The sequence below is a fragment of the Callionymus lyra genome, chromosome 3, assembly GCF_982586985.1.
Source record: "Callionymus lyra chromosome 3, fCalLyr1.hap1.1, whole genome shotgun sequence".
NCBI classification, from domain to species: domain Eukaryota; kingdom Metazoa; phylum Chordata; class Actinopteri; order Syngnathiformes; family Callionymidae; genus Callionymus; species Callionymus lyra.
The window spans coordinates 34,134,128-34,151,969 of NC_141820.1; the positions used below are offsets into that span (position 1 = coordinate 34,134,128).

General features: G+C 39.6%; 1 protein-coding gene across 1 annotated transcript; it reads right to left on the minus strand.

Annotated features, from left to right (window-relative positions):
* Positions 1-735: 735 nt before the first annotated feature.
* col1a2 (collagen, type I, alpha 2) lies at positions 736-16,698 on the minus strand. The gene is made up of 49 exons (XM_087787643.1): positions 16,629-16,698; positions 14,604-14,641; positions 14,250-14,333; positions 13,758-13,814; positions 13,564-13,608; positions 13,428-13,481; positions 13,298-13,351; positions 13,164-13,217; positions 13,030-13,083; positions 12,736-12,789; positions 12,611-12,655; positions 12,425-12,523; positions 12,283-12,336; positions 12,087-12,185; positions 11,858-11,902; positions 11,371-11,469; positions 11,241-11,294; positions 11,062-11,169; positions 10,937-10,990; positions 10,756-10,854; positions 9,958-10,011; positions 9,781-9,879; positions 9,651-9,704; positions 9,516-9,569; positions 9,390-9,443; positions 8,956-9,009; positions 8,519-8,563; positions 8,299-8,397; positions 6,335-6,442; positions 6,172-6,225; positions 6,041-6,094; positions 5,659-5,712; positions 5,532-5,585; positions 5,338-5,445; positions 5,147-5,200; positions 4,752-4,805; positions 4,037-4,198; positions 3,854-3,961; positions 3,469-3,576; positions 3,279-3,332; positions 3,112-3,219; positions 2,983-3,036; positions 2,792-2,899; positions 2,676-2,729; positions 2,483-2,590; positions 2,133-2,376; positions 1,881-2,065; positions 1,554-1,796; positions 736-1,165 (listed from the first exon to the last, which is right to left on the minus strand). Exons 1-49 carry the CDS (start codon positions 16,696-16,698, stop codon positions 1,019-1,021), a joined length of 4,056 nt encoding a protein of 1,351 aa, XP_087643769.1. The 3' UTR covers positions 736-1,018.
* Between the last annotated feature and the right edge of the window lie 1,144 nt (positions 16,699-17,842).

Consider the following 17,842-nt stretch of genomic DNA (forward strand, 5'->3'; position numbering starts at 1 on the left):
AGAGTATGTACTGTTGTCAAGAGCAGGGAGGGGACCGATAAACAAGACCAAATTCCACCAAATGAAAATGCACAATGACATCGCCATTGAAACCAAAACTAACTTGACACACTTTAGCTCGTGTCATTCATTCAGAGAAGAACTTAAATCACTGAGTAGTGGGGTTTGGAACATTGGACATGCTTTATTTCAGAACTTTTCACAATTTATTTAAACATCTCACATATACAAAATAGGTACAATAGACTTTGTGGTGTCATTTTTTGAGAGAAAGACTCAGAACCGTCTAAGAACCGTCGTGAATTAGGGGAGGTTTTGCGCTGCCAGTATGAACACTGTGTGTGGGAAAAATGCAGGATTAAAAAAAAAAACCTTCTAGACAAAACAAAAAAGAGAACCAAATAAAATAGGAAAAAAAACAGACAAGAGATTTTAGAACATTCCACCTGCTTAAAGTGGGAGAGCATCAGGAGATGAGTGTACGACTTTTCGACTGTCAATACAAAGTAATACAGTTAAAGTGGTTTTGCTCCACAGCTGCATAATAGCACCATAAGATCACCGCTTCAAGCAAATGAGCACCTCTTGATATGACAGGATTACACTCAAAGCGTTAGAAGTCTGAACATCTCTAGCATTAGAAGTACTGGCATGAGGTAGTTTAAACCTTATTTTCATGGAAATTGTGGTTTTAAACCTCCTCTTTGGAAGATATACAAAGACCACAACGTGATGTATACTTTCAGCGTTTTTATTACACTTCTTTCATTTTTTACAAAAAGGATGACATGATGTCCTACAACAAGGTGTTTCCCCGCGTCCCTTTGGGTTTCTGTATTAATTTGCATTGCACAAATGTTGCTTGTTTCAGTCCATTCAGTCCTCTCCGATTGTTGCCCATCTTAAGCAAGTGGATGCGCAGAGAGAAGTCAGCATTAAAAAAACAGATAGAGGGCAGAGATTTTTTCTTTTTTTCGTTCTTTCTCTCTTTTTTGGTGTTAATTTATCATGAGTCTATTTATTTGAAACAGACGGGGCCAATGTCCAAACCAAACTCCTGATCAGCTCCACCAATGTCCATAGGTGCAATGTCGAGGATGGGAAGGCGAGATGGTTTATTTGTCGTGTACTTGATCACTGTCTGACTCCATTGATCGTTGTGTGCCTGCAGAGAGGGAGGGGGGTGTCAGACGGGTTGAACCAGATCTATTTAACAACACTATCCAGAGCGAAACAATCCAAACCGGCACAAATATCTATAGCTAGAAAAGTTGAAAAAATAACGAATGTCTTTATAAATAAGTACCACTTCTTGTTTTACCAACAGTTAAATAGTAAAATAGTTGAACCTACCAAAATACTTGAATCAATAAAGCATTTTAATAACCTTGCAGTTGTTTAATGTAACAACATTTATATTAAAAATGTAATAAATAAATACAACTTGTGGTTGTTAAAATGTAGGAATTAGAGTCGCCTCTTTCTGAGCTAAAATATAGAAAAGTAACTGGTCTGATTACACGTCATGAATGAGGGAGAGAGAAAAGACTTACAGTGCAGCCATCCTTTTCGACGGAGAAGGTGAAGCGGGGGTTGCCCTCAGCCCTCAGCTCAACGTCGTTGGAGCCCATGAGAGCCAGAGCCATCTTCTTGGTGCCGCTGTTGTCGTCCATGAAGGCGACGCTGTTCTTGCAGTGGTAGGTGATGTTCTGGCTGGCCTGGTTGGACAGGAGGCGCATGAAAGCCAGCTGAGTGGCCATGCTCTGGGGGCTGATGGTGGCGTCGTTGTAAGTGAACTGCAAGAGAAACAGACGAAAAATTAAGAAATGGTACGAGAATGTGCAAACAGCAAGATGAGGACGGTTAGTCAAAATGATCACCTCGGTTCCACCATTGATGGTCTCTCCGAACCACACGTGCTTCTTGCCCTCGGTGCTTCTGTACCAGTTCTTCTTGGCGATGCTGCCAGGTTGGGGGAAGACGCAGGTCTCACGGGTGTCAAAGTCGCAGAAGACCTTGATGGCATCATTGATGCATCCCTGGTTGGGGTCGATGTAGTAGAATCCTGCAGACACAACGTACTTTCAGCGAAAACTTTTTTTTGTATGACCCTGGCTTTTCTGTGATCTTACCGCTGCTCCAGTCTGGGTGGGTGAGCTTGATGTCACGGCAGGTGCGAGCTGGGTTCTTCCTGGAGCCCTCAGGGGTCAGCAGGTTCTCAATCTGGGTGTTGAGAGACTTGATGGTGGCGTCGACCTCAAAGTCCTTAGCTCTCAGGGCAGGCTGGTCAGCTCTGTACTCATCGTATCCAGAAACATCGTATCCGCCACCAGATGGGCCGGGAGGTCCAGGGAGACCAGGAGATCCAGGGGGACCCTAACAGGGAAGGAAAACATTTTCACAATCCGTTTACAATAACTATCCTAAAACTTCAATAAAACCTTTTGTAAAGTAATTATTTATCTGTTGTTTCTGTACTTACGGCGGGTCCAAGATGTCCAGGGGGTCCACGGGCACCAGGGGAACCGATGGTTCCATGGCCACCAGCTCTACCATCCTTACCAGGGGGTCCGTGGGGTCCAGCGGGGCCCTGAGGATGACACCAAGAAAAAGGTTGAGAATCATGGTCATAAAGCGCTCGACATATATTAAGCTGCTACTCGCAGCGTACTTACTCTGGGTCCAGAAGGTCCAGTTTGTCCGGCAGGTCCAGAATCACCAGATGGGCCCTGATTGGGGATTTGAGTTAAGAGGGCCAAGGTAAAACGGCTTGAGTATTCCTGTTACTTACAGAAGGTCCAGACATTCCCTGGAGACCAGGATGTCCACGCAGACCCTTCATGCCTCTCTCTCCCTTCTCTCCAGCGCCTCCCTTCTCGCCACGGACTCCAGCGGGTCCCTGTCAGCAACATCACATGAATTTGTATTTAAATATCATATTTTGCATTCAAGTTAAAAAAAGATGCTTGAAATAATACTCACAGCAGCACCTCTGGCTCCAGCGGATCCAACAGGTCCAGAGGGTCCACCAGATCCCTAAAATGATGTTCAAACGGTAAATGGTCTCACACAAAGAAAAACATCTGAACGTTAAACGGTTCACAAACTTACAGACTCTCCACGGTTTCCAGGGCGGCCAGCCTGTCCACTGGGTCCAGCAGGTCCTGGAGATCCAGCAAGTCCCATGGAACCAGCGGGTCCAGGCTCACCACGATCTCCCTAAAACATGACAGAGGTTACTGGTCTGAAATCAGACTTGAATGTGAGAATAACTTTACCTTGAATCCAGCGATTCCAGCGCGACCAGGGGGTCCATCGTTACCGGGGCTACCCTGTCAATGGAAGGGTGCATTGTGAGTGCACATCACAAATGCGGATGAAGGAATATGGTTTGTGTTTTTGCTACCTTTTGACTTTTAAATAAGGAAGAATAAAGAAAATCATAAAATGTTATAAAGTGTAGATTACCTCGCGTCCAGCCTCTCCCTGAGGTCCGGTCATACCAGGCAGACCAATGTTGCCAGAAGGACCACGGGCTCCAGGGGCACCAGTAGGTCCAACTCTACCAGGCTCTCCCTGTCATGAAAGAGAGACAAGGAAATATATTATTATTGTAAATGGATAACATCGGGTGCAATCGTGGGAAGTAGCGACACAGACTTTCCCTCTGAGTTGCAAGTTCTGATCTTAAACATGTATGGATCATGTTCCTGAGCATTTTTTTCACACCAATGAGATATGAGTTGGCTAGTAAAGTCATAAGATGTTTGCACATGGGAGTGACTAACATCATCATGTATGTATTGACTCTTGAATATATATCAAGTGCCAAATAGGGTTGAGAAATACTTACGGCCAAACCAACACCACCGGGCACACCACGATCTCCTCTAGATCCAGGCAGACCAACGTATCCTTGAAGACCAAGAGGACCAGAAGTTCCAGGAGAACCAGGAGCACCCTAATGCACAAACAAAAAACTTATTACAGATCCTTGGTTGTGTACAATTATTTTATAATAACTGAACAAACTTACAGTAGTTCCAGATTCACCAGATGGTCCCTTATCTCCAGGTGCACCAGCAGGTCCAGCAATGCCCTGCTCCCCAGAGGGACCAGAAGCACCAGGATCACCACGAAGACCACGAGGACCATCCTTGCCAGCGGGACCAGAAAGTCCAGGAGGACCAACAATGCCCTTTAAGAAAAAGAAACACACTTGGTGAATGTTAGATCAACAGATGACCAAACAAATAACAATTAGGAACTTTGAAAAAATGTATTTTATTCTTCCCATTTATCAAACCATAGTGTATATATATCATACTATGCTACCATTTTTCTTTTACTTAACGTTCTATTTTGCCGAAGAAAAATAGGCCTTTTGAGGGAGAAATACTAATAAACAAAACAATCAAAACAGATGACTAATCTGAGAACATTTATACATTTACAATTGAAATAAACAAAAGCAGAACATATAACATTGAACTGAGGGCAGCACCTTAGCTTTCATCAATGAACTCCTAATTTGTACCGAGGATGATACAACAAGAATATTTCATCACATTTAGAGTCTCTAAAAAATCCCTTGGAGTCTTTTTTGTTGTTGTTGTAGTATTGAAGCTTTTTTAATTCACTTAAAAATGAACAGTTTTATTTGTGTTTCTCAATATACAATCTCACAACTACAAGCCCAATTCTGAAGGAGTCTTATTGTAGTAAATATATGAGCAAAGTGTTTTACTTACAGCGGGACCAGCAGGGCCAACTCTTCCAGCAATACCAGGGAAACCAGTCAGACCCTGAAGAAAGAAATGAGAGTGTTACACCAACATGGACAGTGAACGACAGCCATAGTTGCATGTAAATCAGACAAAGAACGGCAAAGGTGGTTGAGTTGTTTTGTATTATTTATGTGCTTTTATGTGCTAAACTCTTATGAAGTCAGGTTCTTGTTTAGATATATGCATTTATCTAGTGTGTGCATTACAAATTAGCTAAAGTATTCTGATCATTATACTTGTTTTTAGGCCTAACATTATTGATTCATTGTTAATGTATCAAAATGTGTCTTTAGGAATTAATTAAAAAGGAAATAAATTGGATTATCATAAAAGAATAAAAGTAAAATGTTGAAACTTACATTAGGACCGTTGTCTCCACGGGCACCAGTGGGTCCAGCAGGGCCGTTGGGTCCCTACACAATATTCAGAATTGATATTAGCATAGATTATATTAGCATGATTCTCACTCAGAACTGATTCAGCATTTATGATCAATATACATCAAACATTAATATATTTTTCTCTTGTATTTGATCAATGAGGCACTCACGGCAGGTCCAGACTGTCCAGCGGGTCCAGCAGGGCCACCGGGTCCGACTTCTCCCTTCACTCCACCAGGTCCACGCTCTCCTCTGGCTCCAGGCTGACCATCGGCACCCTGAAATAAGACAACAAGCCAGGAACATTGAGATTCGCATGTTCTCATTCTGTGGAGCACAGCAACAAGAGAAAAGAGGTTCTCACAGGGGGTCCAGCGAATCCAGCAGATCCGGCGGGTCCGACCTCTCCACGCTCTCCCTGTAAGATTGATTATTATTATTCACAAGTCTCTGTTAGAAAACCTTTTGTATCTTAATCAAGAGCTACTTACAGAAACTCCACGGGGTCCAGCAGGTCCAGGAGGTCCAAAGGATCCAGACTCGCCCTACAGTTGCAAGAAATGGTCATTTGATGATCAATGGTGACATATTAGGATAAATTTTGTTAAAAAATATATCTAAACACTCGAAAAAACTGATGGATGATACTGTTGTTGCCTATAGAATGTAAATGTGAACCATAGTAAGTGTGAATTTTACTTTGTATACTATTTATTATTCATATATGTTACTAATTGTTTGTGCATGTATGTCTGAATGCTCTACAAAACACAAATTTATCAAATTATTTCAAATTTCGTTATACTGATGTCACTGGTTTTTCAACTAAAATTAACTTTTCAACTTGATGTATATTCTCCTGAGGATAGATACCTTATCTCCATTGGCTCCAGTTGGTCCTGGGGGTCCGCTCATTCCAGGCAAACCCTAAAAATCACAAGACACTTAGAGCACATGTATGTTGGTTTACAGTTGAAGTATTTATAATGAAATAAAAAACTTACACGGGCACCATCTCTGCCAGAATTACCGTCGGGTCCTCTGTGTCCACCCTCTCCCTAAAATATTAATAGAAATTTAGATTTTTATATGAAAGGAGGGTCGTTTAGAATCAGTTTAGCAACATGTACACAACATGTGATTGCCTCATTATTCTATGATACTTGCCTTCTCTCCCTTGACTCCTGGGGTACCAGCACCTCCACGCTCTCCGGGCATTCCACCGGGTCCTTGATGTCCAGGAGTACCAGCAGCTCCAGCAGGTCCATTCTCTCCCTGAAGAACAACTTTAGTTTACTCTTCAATACAATTCAAATGAGAATTGTTCACGCTCTGATGAGAGGACTGAGAAAACCTTCACAAAGAATTCCTACAAACATAAAGAAAACTAACTCATCATCATAAAATACGTATAAAAATGATTCAATATTTAAATCAAGCCTTGTGTTTATTGAGTTATATTAAGTTATATGCATTTGTTCTATCATTGTGTTGATTAACTAAAAAGATCATCTATTTTGTTCATCAACATCTTTTGGTATATTTAATATATCCTATGAATGCAGTCTGTTTAATCAAACTTATCTCATCATATACCTTCTTAAGTGACTCAGATCATTCTGCAAAATGTATTTCAACAATTCCGACACTATTGTTTTTTGTTAAATTGCTTTTTATTTATAGCACCTCATCACCTAATTTTCAATACTGTTTTAAAAAGGACAAACAGTCATCAATAATTGTGATGTGCTTATCAATTTATGAGTAACTTGTGTCCTTAAAAAACAAATTGATGGACAAAATGCCTGATTCCCCCAATTATATCCATGTTCACGACATGATTAACTTAAATGAAAAGCACCTTCCATGTCATAATAAAGAATAATTTTTATTTCATTAAACACCCCTAAAACACGTCATGTGAAATGAATGGGAAACAATGTTAATTAGGACACAATTTAGTTTTTCCTCATCGTTAAGTGTGATAAGGCAGGGCTTCGACGTTTCCGAAAAGGGCACAAGTGAGATTTGAGTAACATGAAATGCTTGGTGAATGCATTTTAAAGTTGATATATAAGATTAATAAAACTGATGTCCTCCATCCCAGCTATAGCGTCATGAGCCTGCCCATCTCTGACAATATCATATGACTAAAATATAATGAAGTTCTAAAAAAGAATAACATTTCATTTCTAATATTTATATTGTGGGATAGTAATCCATATCTGCTACAATATATTAATTGTAACTTAACTAACTAACTGTAACTTAATTAATAATAATAATTGATTTACAGCATATGATGTCTGGCACATTTGTCAATGCCCTATGGGCAACATGTCTGAATTATGATGTCTTTATTATCAATTTTGCCAAAAAAATCTAACATTCGAAGGTTATGATACTACTGGGGTCAATTAACTTAACTTGGGTTGATTATTGATTAAAAGCATCATAAACCAGTGACAGTGACATATACGTGTCATCTCTAAAATATGATGGATTAAATATTAATTTCTCATTTTCATTCAAATATTATATTTTCTGGGGTAGAAGTCAACATCCTCCTGAAGAGATCTATGGCAGTCAATGATTGTAACTAATGGAAAGTATTGATTTATTACATCTTAAACTTGCCATTTTAAATGATATGAAAGGTAAAAATCTAAATCTGTTAATAGTGATAAATGGATATGGCACAAAAGGATGAATGAAAACAAAAATTAATAAATAAATAAAAAACATGCATTTTAAACATACTGACTATGACTGTGATAATGAAGGATTACAAGTCACAGATGAGTCAATGCTTTTAACTTGAAAGCCGGAAGTATATTTTCCTAATTCTGAATGTGGTTTGGGAATTTTACCTTCAAGTTTGGTGAGAATACCAGATTAAAGTGCATTTTGTGAGTGAAAAGAACGGAACCATGGGTAGCTTGACCGCAGTATTTCAGCGCTGTTGCAATTAAATGTTCTTAATTTATGACAACAGGTGTTTTGTTATGAATGGCAGAGAAGTGTGTTGTGAAAATGGGTCAAATTGTGTGACACAGCTCTGTATTCTGTTTGTCTCAGTAGTAGAGAGTCTGGGCTAACCATGGCTTGGAAAATGAAATATTTCTTTGTACCTTGCCACCATCAGTACCAGGAGGTCCAGCGGGTCCACGACCTCCCATCATGCCCTGAGGTCCAGAAGGACCAGCACTACCGGGGTTACCACGCTCTCCCTGCAAGTCCACAAAGATCCAGTCAGCAAAAATACCATTGCCTAGTGGCCACTGCTGTTTTAACATCAACTTAGAATGTATGAACTGTTTTTCATATGAATTGTTAGAAACAGAAACATACCTTAGCTCCAGCGGGACCAGATGCTCCTTGGTCTCCGGGGATACCCTACGGAAGATATAGGTATTAAAGACTTGACAAAAACAACATATGACCGAAATGCAAAAAATGTATTTTGGAAGCTAAGCTAACGCAAATAAATTAAGTACAAATAAGAAAATTCAGTTATCATTTTACAAGTAAGCTAAGTTTTGCGCATTTCAGGTTAACATTTCACAAGATAAGATTAAAAAGTTGTATTCAATTGATCAATGAATGTTATGTCTTTTTATCTCAAGATTAAGAGAGCTTGAATGATCAAATAAATTAATGTAAAATACACAAGAAGATGCTAAACAGAAATTTACTTCCACAATCCACAACATGTAAGATTTGAGATCTGTATTCTTTTTAATTCAAATATATAGAAGACACCGAAAAAAAACCCTGGTTTTACTTACTCTGTCACCAGGCTTGCCGGCCTCTCCAGCACCTCCAGCGGGTCCAGGCAGACCCTAAACATTTCAAAGATGCAAACTTAATTCAACAAAAGCTAAATTCAAACAAAGCAACCAGTCCCCTAATAATTGCGTTTGTTCTCTGTTTTGAATATGATACAATTGAAAAATCGTAAAAACACAAAGAAAAGAATGGATCAGTATAATTTTGAACTCAAACATGAAGTTCAGATTTCTGATAACTTAGTTAACACTAGTTAAATTGTCGTTTAACATAGACTTAAAATGAAAAAGATAGTAGGAATAGGTAACATAAGAGTGCAAATGACTTAAATGAACAATTATTTAAACTTTGAATTCTAATCAAATGAATCTCATGATAAGTAAGATATACATTTTTATACATTACATTACATTTATACATGTGTAATTAATACCTGGAAGCCAGGAGATCCTGAGGGTCCTTGCTCTCCCTTATCTCCAACGCCACCCTATGGAGACAATTTGGGTCAAATAAAATGCTACAATTGTGGAACTTTTTAACAACCACAGAAGACACTCACACTTGGTCCAAGAGCTCCAGCGGGTCCGTTGTTGCCATCAGGTCCAGGTGCACCCTACACACAAGAATCGTCCACCGTCACTAAATCATAATCTAACAGGCGATTGAAAATACTAAAAGAAAACCTTCCACTTACTCTCAGTCCAGTAGGGCCAGTAGATCCCTTCTCACCAGGCTTGCCTGCCTCACCCTAGGTAAGAAGCAAAGTCAGATATCAGCTTCATGAAAATGAGTCAAGACTCAGCCTTCTTAATATATGAACTCACAGAAGGTCCCTTAGGTCCGGGGAAGCCAATGTTTCCTGGCTGGCCTCTGGCTCCGGTTGGGCCGGGAGGACCAGAGCGTCCGTCTTGACCAGCGGCACCCTGAAGGATGAAGTGCAAGAGGCCAAATTAAAAATGCAAAATTCACATTATTAAGTCAATTGCACTTGTTTTACTTACAGCAGGTCCCTCCTTTCCGGGGGGTCCAGTGCTTCCGGGGCTTCCTGGGTGTCCCTGAAATATTAGAGAGTATATATATTGTCAAAATCTGATAATAGTTGGATACTTCAACATTAAGTGCTGTCTTTGGTTCTGGGTCATCATTTAGCATAGCCTAGTCATGGTGTTTCTTTTGGTAAAATATAGTGAAATAACTGAACTTTTTTATCAACAGGACAAGTAACCTGATAAACCCCAACAAGTGGAACAACCATGCATAAAGTTAACATGTCCTGTCTGAGTCAGAAATATGTTTTCATTCTTCATTATCTGCTATAAAGTGAACACGGTATTTTAAATCTGGTTTTAATCCCACTCGAAGGGAAGATCTGGTCGTATATAAAATACAACACGTTTGATGTTTGTTGCCAGGTCGCATCTCTAAAAAGTATTTCTAATGAAACCCGGCTCTGGTTGACGCGCTCCAGCGAGTATGTTTTACAGCACATGTGTCCTCTGATGACATCATCACAAGGTACCAGAAGTGCCATGATGTGTTCATTTCTACACGGAGTAACATGTGGATGACTGAACACACACTTTTTTCATGCATAGGCCAATTCAAAAGAGGAAAAAGAAGTGGATTCATATTCATTCGTAGCATATTTTGGGGTAGATTTTATCTACTGTGTCATAATTAATGGGCTATTAGATAAAGCCGTCAACACAAATACCGACAACTGCGCTCACCTTCTTTCAATGTGACAGTGATTAAATCAAATAAATATTCTGCCTTGATATAGATTCACCAACACTCACCCTAAGACCAGCGGGACCGGGCTCACCACTACGACCAGCATCTCCAGGGGGTCCACGGGGTCCAGAAGAGCCAGTGGCACCACGAGCACCAGGCATGCCCTTTTTGTGAAGTAAGTTCAGACACAATTAGAGCGCTCCCTTCAAAGAAATAGGTTTTTAGATATAGTTAATGAACACTTACAATGGGTCCAGTTCTTCCCTCAGAACCAGGCATTCCTCGGCTTCCGGAAGCTCCCTACAGGTGACATGGGAAAATTAACTTCCCTGAACTGTCAATCAGGGTTCAGGTTATTGATCACTACTTACTCTTGCACCACGGCCTCCAGCGGGGCCATTGGCACCGGCCTCACCAGAGGTTCCACGTTTGCCCTCCTCACCCTGAGGTCCTGGGACTCCAGCAGGTCCAGCGTTACCCTGTTGAATGAAGACATGGATTTTATACGAATTCATCCGCAAATAAAGCTGAATAACTAATGAAACCTTACAGGCTCTCCCTTGGGTCCGGTATCTCCCTTCACTCCCTGAGTACCAGGATCTCCCTGAAACACAAAAACATTGCATCAATTACAAAAGTAACTTGACTAGAAATATGTAAGCACTTCCATGTCAACTTACAGACAGGCCTCTGGAACCAGAAGCACCCTGAGGTCCCTGAGGTCCAGGTCCTCCTCTTGGTCCGGGGAAACCAGGTGCTCCAGCAATACCAGGAGTACCCTATAGGATCAAATGAGGAGGTTAATTTATCATCACTTTTAGACCAGATTATCCTATAGACTGAGGCAAAATGACCTTCATATGACCCCGAAGAGTTAATTGCAAGTGTAAATATTTTATCTTCAGTTCTAGTCACAGATTATTTTTAATTTATTTTATAAACCCATAAATTGAAATGCCTTAAACTATTGAATGAAGGGATTTCTTAACCATATTATGAAATGTATTTTCAAAATGATTTGTATCACATTAATTATTGCTAATATTAAATCAAAACTTCAATTTAAATTATTATTTTTTTGCTTAAATAACTTTTAATTTTTCATAAACCTACCAATTAATATAAATAGAATATGCTATTAGTTGAATGATAAATGTAAATACTTACAGCAGCTCCCTTAGCTCCGTTCAGACCATTGTTACCAGGATTACCCTAAAAAACAAACTTGTTAACACATTGTTACACAAAAGCAGTTATTAACAATATATAAGGGCAAAAATACACAATGCTGTATCTGATAGTTTTGGTATCACAGATTTTTATTATGAATGATTTAGCTTCATGGACATTAGCTCAAAGGGCTGGGTGATCTTTTTTTTTCTATCGTTTCACTTACAGGGGGACCAGCGGGGCCAACACCGCCATTGGGACCAGGCTCTCCTCTAGATCCCTGAGGTCCAGATGGGCCATTAGCGCCAGCAGGTCCGACCTCTCCCTGGAAAAGCACATTATTGATATATGTAAATGTAGAATCCCATCATTTTGTTGAATACAACATGCAGCAAGTGTTGTTGATTGAACATCAGACCTACCTTGGGTCCAGGGCCGCCTGGGAATCCAGGAGGACCAGCAGCACCATTGGGGCCCTGTGACGTGTTGCAAAACAGAATATGTTAGAAGGTTCCTCTCAACATTCAAATGAGATGTTTGTTAGAGAATATAGTTTCAACATACAGCGGCACCAGAAGGTCCAGTGTTGCCATCAGCACCAGCGGGTCCAGCAGGGCCAGCAGGGCCAGAACGACCTCTCTCACCGGCCTGACCGCGGGCTCCCTACAGGACGGACACAGGAATACAAGAGCGTTAACCTTTAGTATGTTTTATTTATTCATCATTGAACAAAATGAATCAGTAACTTACAGCGAGTCCAGGAGTTCCAGAAGCACCAGGAGCACCATTCTCACCCTATGACATAATTAAATAAACATGAGAATAAACCTGAACTAACATGTTTGATTTGATGTGGGATTTTAGATAGACCTTACCTTGGTTCCAATGCTGCCACCCTCTCCCTTGCGTCCATCCATACCGTTGTAGCCCTGAAATACAGTTATGAAGGTGAAAAATGCATCGTCTAATCCAGAGATGGCAGTTTGTTTGTCAACAAGGAGCATTTCCTCAGCCATCTTGATTGTAACATTCAATACATATGCTTCAAAAACTGAAGGTCAGATTGCTTCTGAACTATTTAAGTTGTTCATGTCTGGACCTCTATTCTTTTATTAAAACATCAATTTTCAATTTTCGTTTGTTTTTTAATTGAATTTTTTAGTACTTACTCTGTGTCCCTTCATTCCTGGGAGTCCAGGGGTTCCGGGGAATCCACGAGCACCCTGCATCATAGAAGATCAAGTAGAATTAAAAATTCATTTCTGGGTCTGTCTTTTTGCAAAATTCCAGGTTAGAAACCCACCTGAACGCCAGGGGTTCCTCTGTCTCCAGGCTTGCCTGGTCTGCCATTGTTGCCCTACCATGAAAAAAAGAGCATTACAAACCTGCAACAAGTATTTATAATGGTTTGAAATAAATTAATAAAAATGGACTTACATCCTCGCCAGATTTGCCATGGGGTCCAGGGGGGCCACGGGCACCAACTGGGCCCTGAATCACAGCAAATATATTAGTGATTCATTATAAAGGTCCAAAATATCGTAGTGTTAAGAAAGAGTGATCTTACAGTCTGTCCAGGCTCTCCGGGCTCACCAGGGTGTCCAGTGTGGCCTTGGGGACCCTGTTAAAAGATGAGATGGACATTTGGTATATTTAGCTCAAATAAATTTAATGCTGATGTGTTATAATGGAAAGAAACTCACAGATGGTCCGGGAGATCCAGGGGGGCCTCTAGATCCCATTATTCCCTGTAACGAAGAATATACTGTAGTCAAAACACAACATATAAAACAAACCATAGTTTAAATCACGAAGATGCCGATGCAGAGACAATAAAACTTATTATATGTATCATTTGATAGATCAATACATATGTATGTCATTTTGTAGAACTTACCATGGGTCCGGGGCCGGGATCGGGAGCCTTGGCGTGTTCATACTGAGCAGCAAAGTTCTGTTACACCGAAAAAAAAGGTTAATCAATTATATATATATATATATATATATATTTATCCATGGAACAAAGTCAGTAGAAAAAAATGGTAACAACACATTTCAAATAAAATCATTCAGTCAAGAACAGCACATGCTAGCATGCTAGCGATTCATCTCTACAGAAAATAAACGATGTCAAAAAAATTGACATGAATTCTGAAGTGAAGTGTTGTATGACAAAAATAAGAAAATAAGGGATCACAGTCAATCAATAAATCATTACAAAATAAAAGTAAGCTTTAATAACACAGATATTGTGTGAACGTACATGTGTCTATGGATTAGCTTTATGTAGCAAGTTAGCAGCATGAGGTAGAAATCTCATGGTTATTTATCATATTCAATAATCATAAACAATTGATTTCATCTCAAGTAAAGTCACATGTTTACTTACTCCTCCAAGTCCAGGAGGGCCAGGGGGGCCAGCGGGTCCAGTGAGTCCGGGTTTGCCATCTCTTCCGTCAGGGCCCTTTGGACCCTGTGAGAACAGATACAAGACCACTTGGTGAGCTTCAAAAAACACTCTACAATAAATTCATATTCAATATTGAATCTACATCCCATTTGGAAAAAATGACGTTTTTTGCTATGAGTAACTGCTAGTTGAGGACATTCATAACATAAACTGATGGGTGGGGCCTATTAAGGTTCAGAGGTCAATACTAGTAAACAAACATGGCACTAAACAATCTCTCTTAAATGAAAAAAAGATCTGGCAATAAAAATACACAAAAGATTTTTAGCTTACCCTGTCACCTCGAGGCCCCTTGAGTCCCTGTGGAAAAGCAATGCAACATCAGCACAAAAACGTCACATTCCCATGTATGTATGTATAATCAATAATTCAAAGGTTAATAAATGTCAATTTCATGATTATTAAAGCACAAATATACTGAATGCTGAATTTAGTAACAAATTGTTAGACACAAAATTGTATATTTACTATATAAGGGTTATTTCAGGTTTCCACTGACATAACTGGTAAACATAAACAATATATACACGACTTTCATGAATAAGTGTTAATAAAAAAGAAGGAAATAAAGAGAGTAAGTATGAAACATAAACGTAATTAGAATAATAATAAGTGATTAATCAGAATCATATTCATCTAAATTTGAACCTGTGGGGAAATAGTTTCTAAGCCATTGATCAGGCATTTATATTTGGTTATTTTAACCTCATCTTGTGACTGCTGATTCCAGACCAGATCGCAGTCACTTTCATTCAAGGAAGGGGGTTTCAGTCTGACCCTGAGTCAGCTACCCCTCTATGCTAGGCTTTAGAAAAGATCCTTTGTGCCAGGTCCCACGAGTGCCCCTGCTTTGGGGGGTTTTACCTTTCATTGACACATTTTTTAGCCAATGGGACACACTTCGGACCAGGGGAAACAACTTGGTCAAAAAGTGCAAAAAGCACTCGGCCATCATTGAGCTGGATCTTTTAATCAGGAGGAAAACAGTCGTCCTCAGAGGAGTTTCAGGAGGATTTAAAAGGCCGGGAGAAAAAGACAAGGTAAAGTGACATATTATCATTGCATGAAGTGTACTAACCGCTGTTGGATTGAGGAGATGGAGGAGAAACAGTGGAGGAGGTTTGGGGGAGAGAAAAGGGAGAATGTCATTAGCACATGATGCACATTTACAGCAAAACACTCTAGAAATGAACATGCTATTATATATTTGTTATTGCCTGCATTTTCAGTTGCAATAACCATTCTGTTTAACACTGACAACACCTGTACCAAGCGTGTGTCACTGAACAGTATTTACTCATCAATTGCAAAAGATAATCCAATTTTACTAAAGAAAAAAAACATTTTATAATTAAGTGTTAGCATTTATTACGCCTTAAAGGGTTTGTAAATATGTCATTGTAATGGTAAATAGACCTCATAAAGGATCGATTTTTTTAAGGAAAAGTTAAAGGATTACTTTTAACATGTTGAATCTATATGTTTGATGCTATAAATTCAAAGCAAGAATCGATTTTTTTGTTGCAGGTCAAGGTCCAAGGTCCAAGGACACAACAATCTATGGTGAAATGGGGGGCCAAGAGACCGCTCTACATGTAATGTCAACTTCTATCCACGCAGTGTCGCTCTTGAGCACTGTGTGGGAGGTTAGCCGTGTTCATATCATCATTTCAGGTAATGTATGTTTTAAGAGAACGGGTATTAAGTCTATTTTAAATAATAAACTAACTTTACTATAAATGTGATAATACAATTTTAATCGAATTCGAGAAGTATAGTTTAATAATTAAAATTCCTGTATTTAAATTGTATTCAATAACGGTTCTTGCCTAATAATCTTTGTATTTAATCTTTGGCTTTTTTAAACTTGAATTCCATGAGAAATGCTTGCAAAGGGGCCGAAAGGGCAGTTTGTAACTACCGCCAGAAGGGGGCGCAAATGCCGTTCCTTGAACTACACGCAACTTTTCTGGATGAGAGAATGGAACAATGTGTACAACGCCCCAGCGGTACTTAGAACGACCTTTGAGTTAAAAAAGTACACAAATTTGTCCCTTTTTTACTATTTTTTGTCCTAATGTTGACTACGCTCAATCCAAAAAACTTTTTTTTTTTAAATAAAAGAAACTCAAAATGATTACATCCTCGGAAAATGGAAGAAAAATCCTTCAGCTAAAATCCCAAACGAGTCTAAACCAGCAGCCCTCGGGGTGACCTTCAAGTAGGGTCCAGCGATCCTCAAGCAGTGGAAGGAATATCCATCACAGAAGAAAAAAAAGAGCAGAGATGAAAACTTACATTGACATGATGCTAGGTATGAAGTCACTGCAAGCAGCAACAGAATCCGGGTATCCACAAAGCTGAGCATGTCTAAACAGACATGCAGACTCCTTGTGCTGCTGTGGCCCTCTTTTTAAACCACCTTCAAGCAGGCATACAGTTGTGGTGACGCGAGTAACTCCAAACTGAGCAGAAGCCTGCAGCCGTGATGCTGGAACAATAAAGTTCTATCGGGCCTATTTATACGACAGGAGGGTCTCTGGTCTGCGTGTCAAAAGTCGGCCCACCGACCAATGAGGAGGCGCCTCCCCAGTCTGACTCCCATCCCTCTCCTGCTCCCATCCAGTCATGTGCTGCTGCATCTCCAGCCTCCTCTCCACCAGAGCGCGTTTGGCAAAAACTTTGGCGATGATGACGAGTGCAGCGTTTAATTAGATCCATTCTTTTGTGGACGTGGACAGAGGAGCGTCTTAAAAGAGAGAAGAAGAGACCTTCTCCTCTTTCTCTTCTTCCTCTCTTCACTGTCAGACCTGGGCTCCGGATGAGCTTCGGACTGTTGAGATCAGACGTGGATTTGTTGGTTTTTACAACCATTTTTATTCTCACTTTCAACGGATTTCTTTCACTTTCTATCATTAAATGTAGCTGTATCTATTATGACACACTTCAACTTTTTTCCTTTTCTGAAGTTCAACCGTTTTAAAGAATATTTCAAACACAGCCTGATTATTTAAAGACAGATCCCCCACAAATAAAAAAAGAAGACATAGCCAAGATAGAAATCCTACAGTTTTAGTCGTCTGTGTACAAAGAGATTCAAAATGAACTATGAACTTGAATGGGAATGGTCAGTAATATTCATAACATGTAAATATTAAAGTATCATTAGGATTGTTTTTGTAATAGAAAAAAGTAGTTTGCTGTGTACAATTGGAGCTTTGTGATCTCCTAGAGACTTGGAGTGTAGCCACTGCCAAGATTCAGCTGACGTTAAAAATGTAAGCACTTTAAGATAACATAACTGGAGCTAAGTTGCTCCTAAGCTTTGGAACAAACTTTCTCTCTCTTTGCGCTTGATGATGGTCTACTGACTGCTTTAAGAAACATCTAAAGACATTTTTATTTGTTCAGGCTTTTCCTTGATTTTCTGGAACTCCTGTTGTGTTCTCAGTTTAACTTGCCCTTTAAAGTATATATTTTATTGAATATTGTTTTGATTGTTTAAGCGCTTT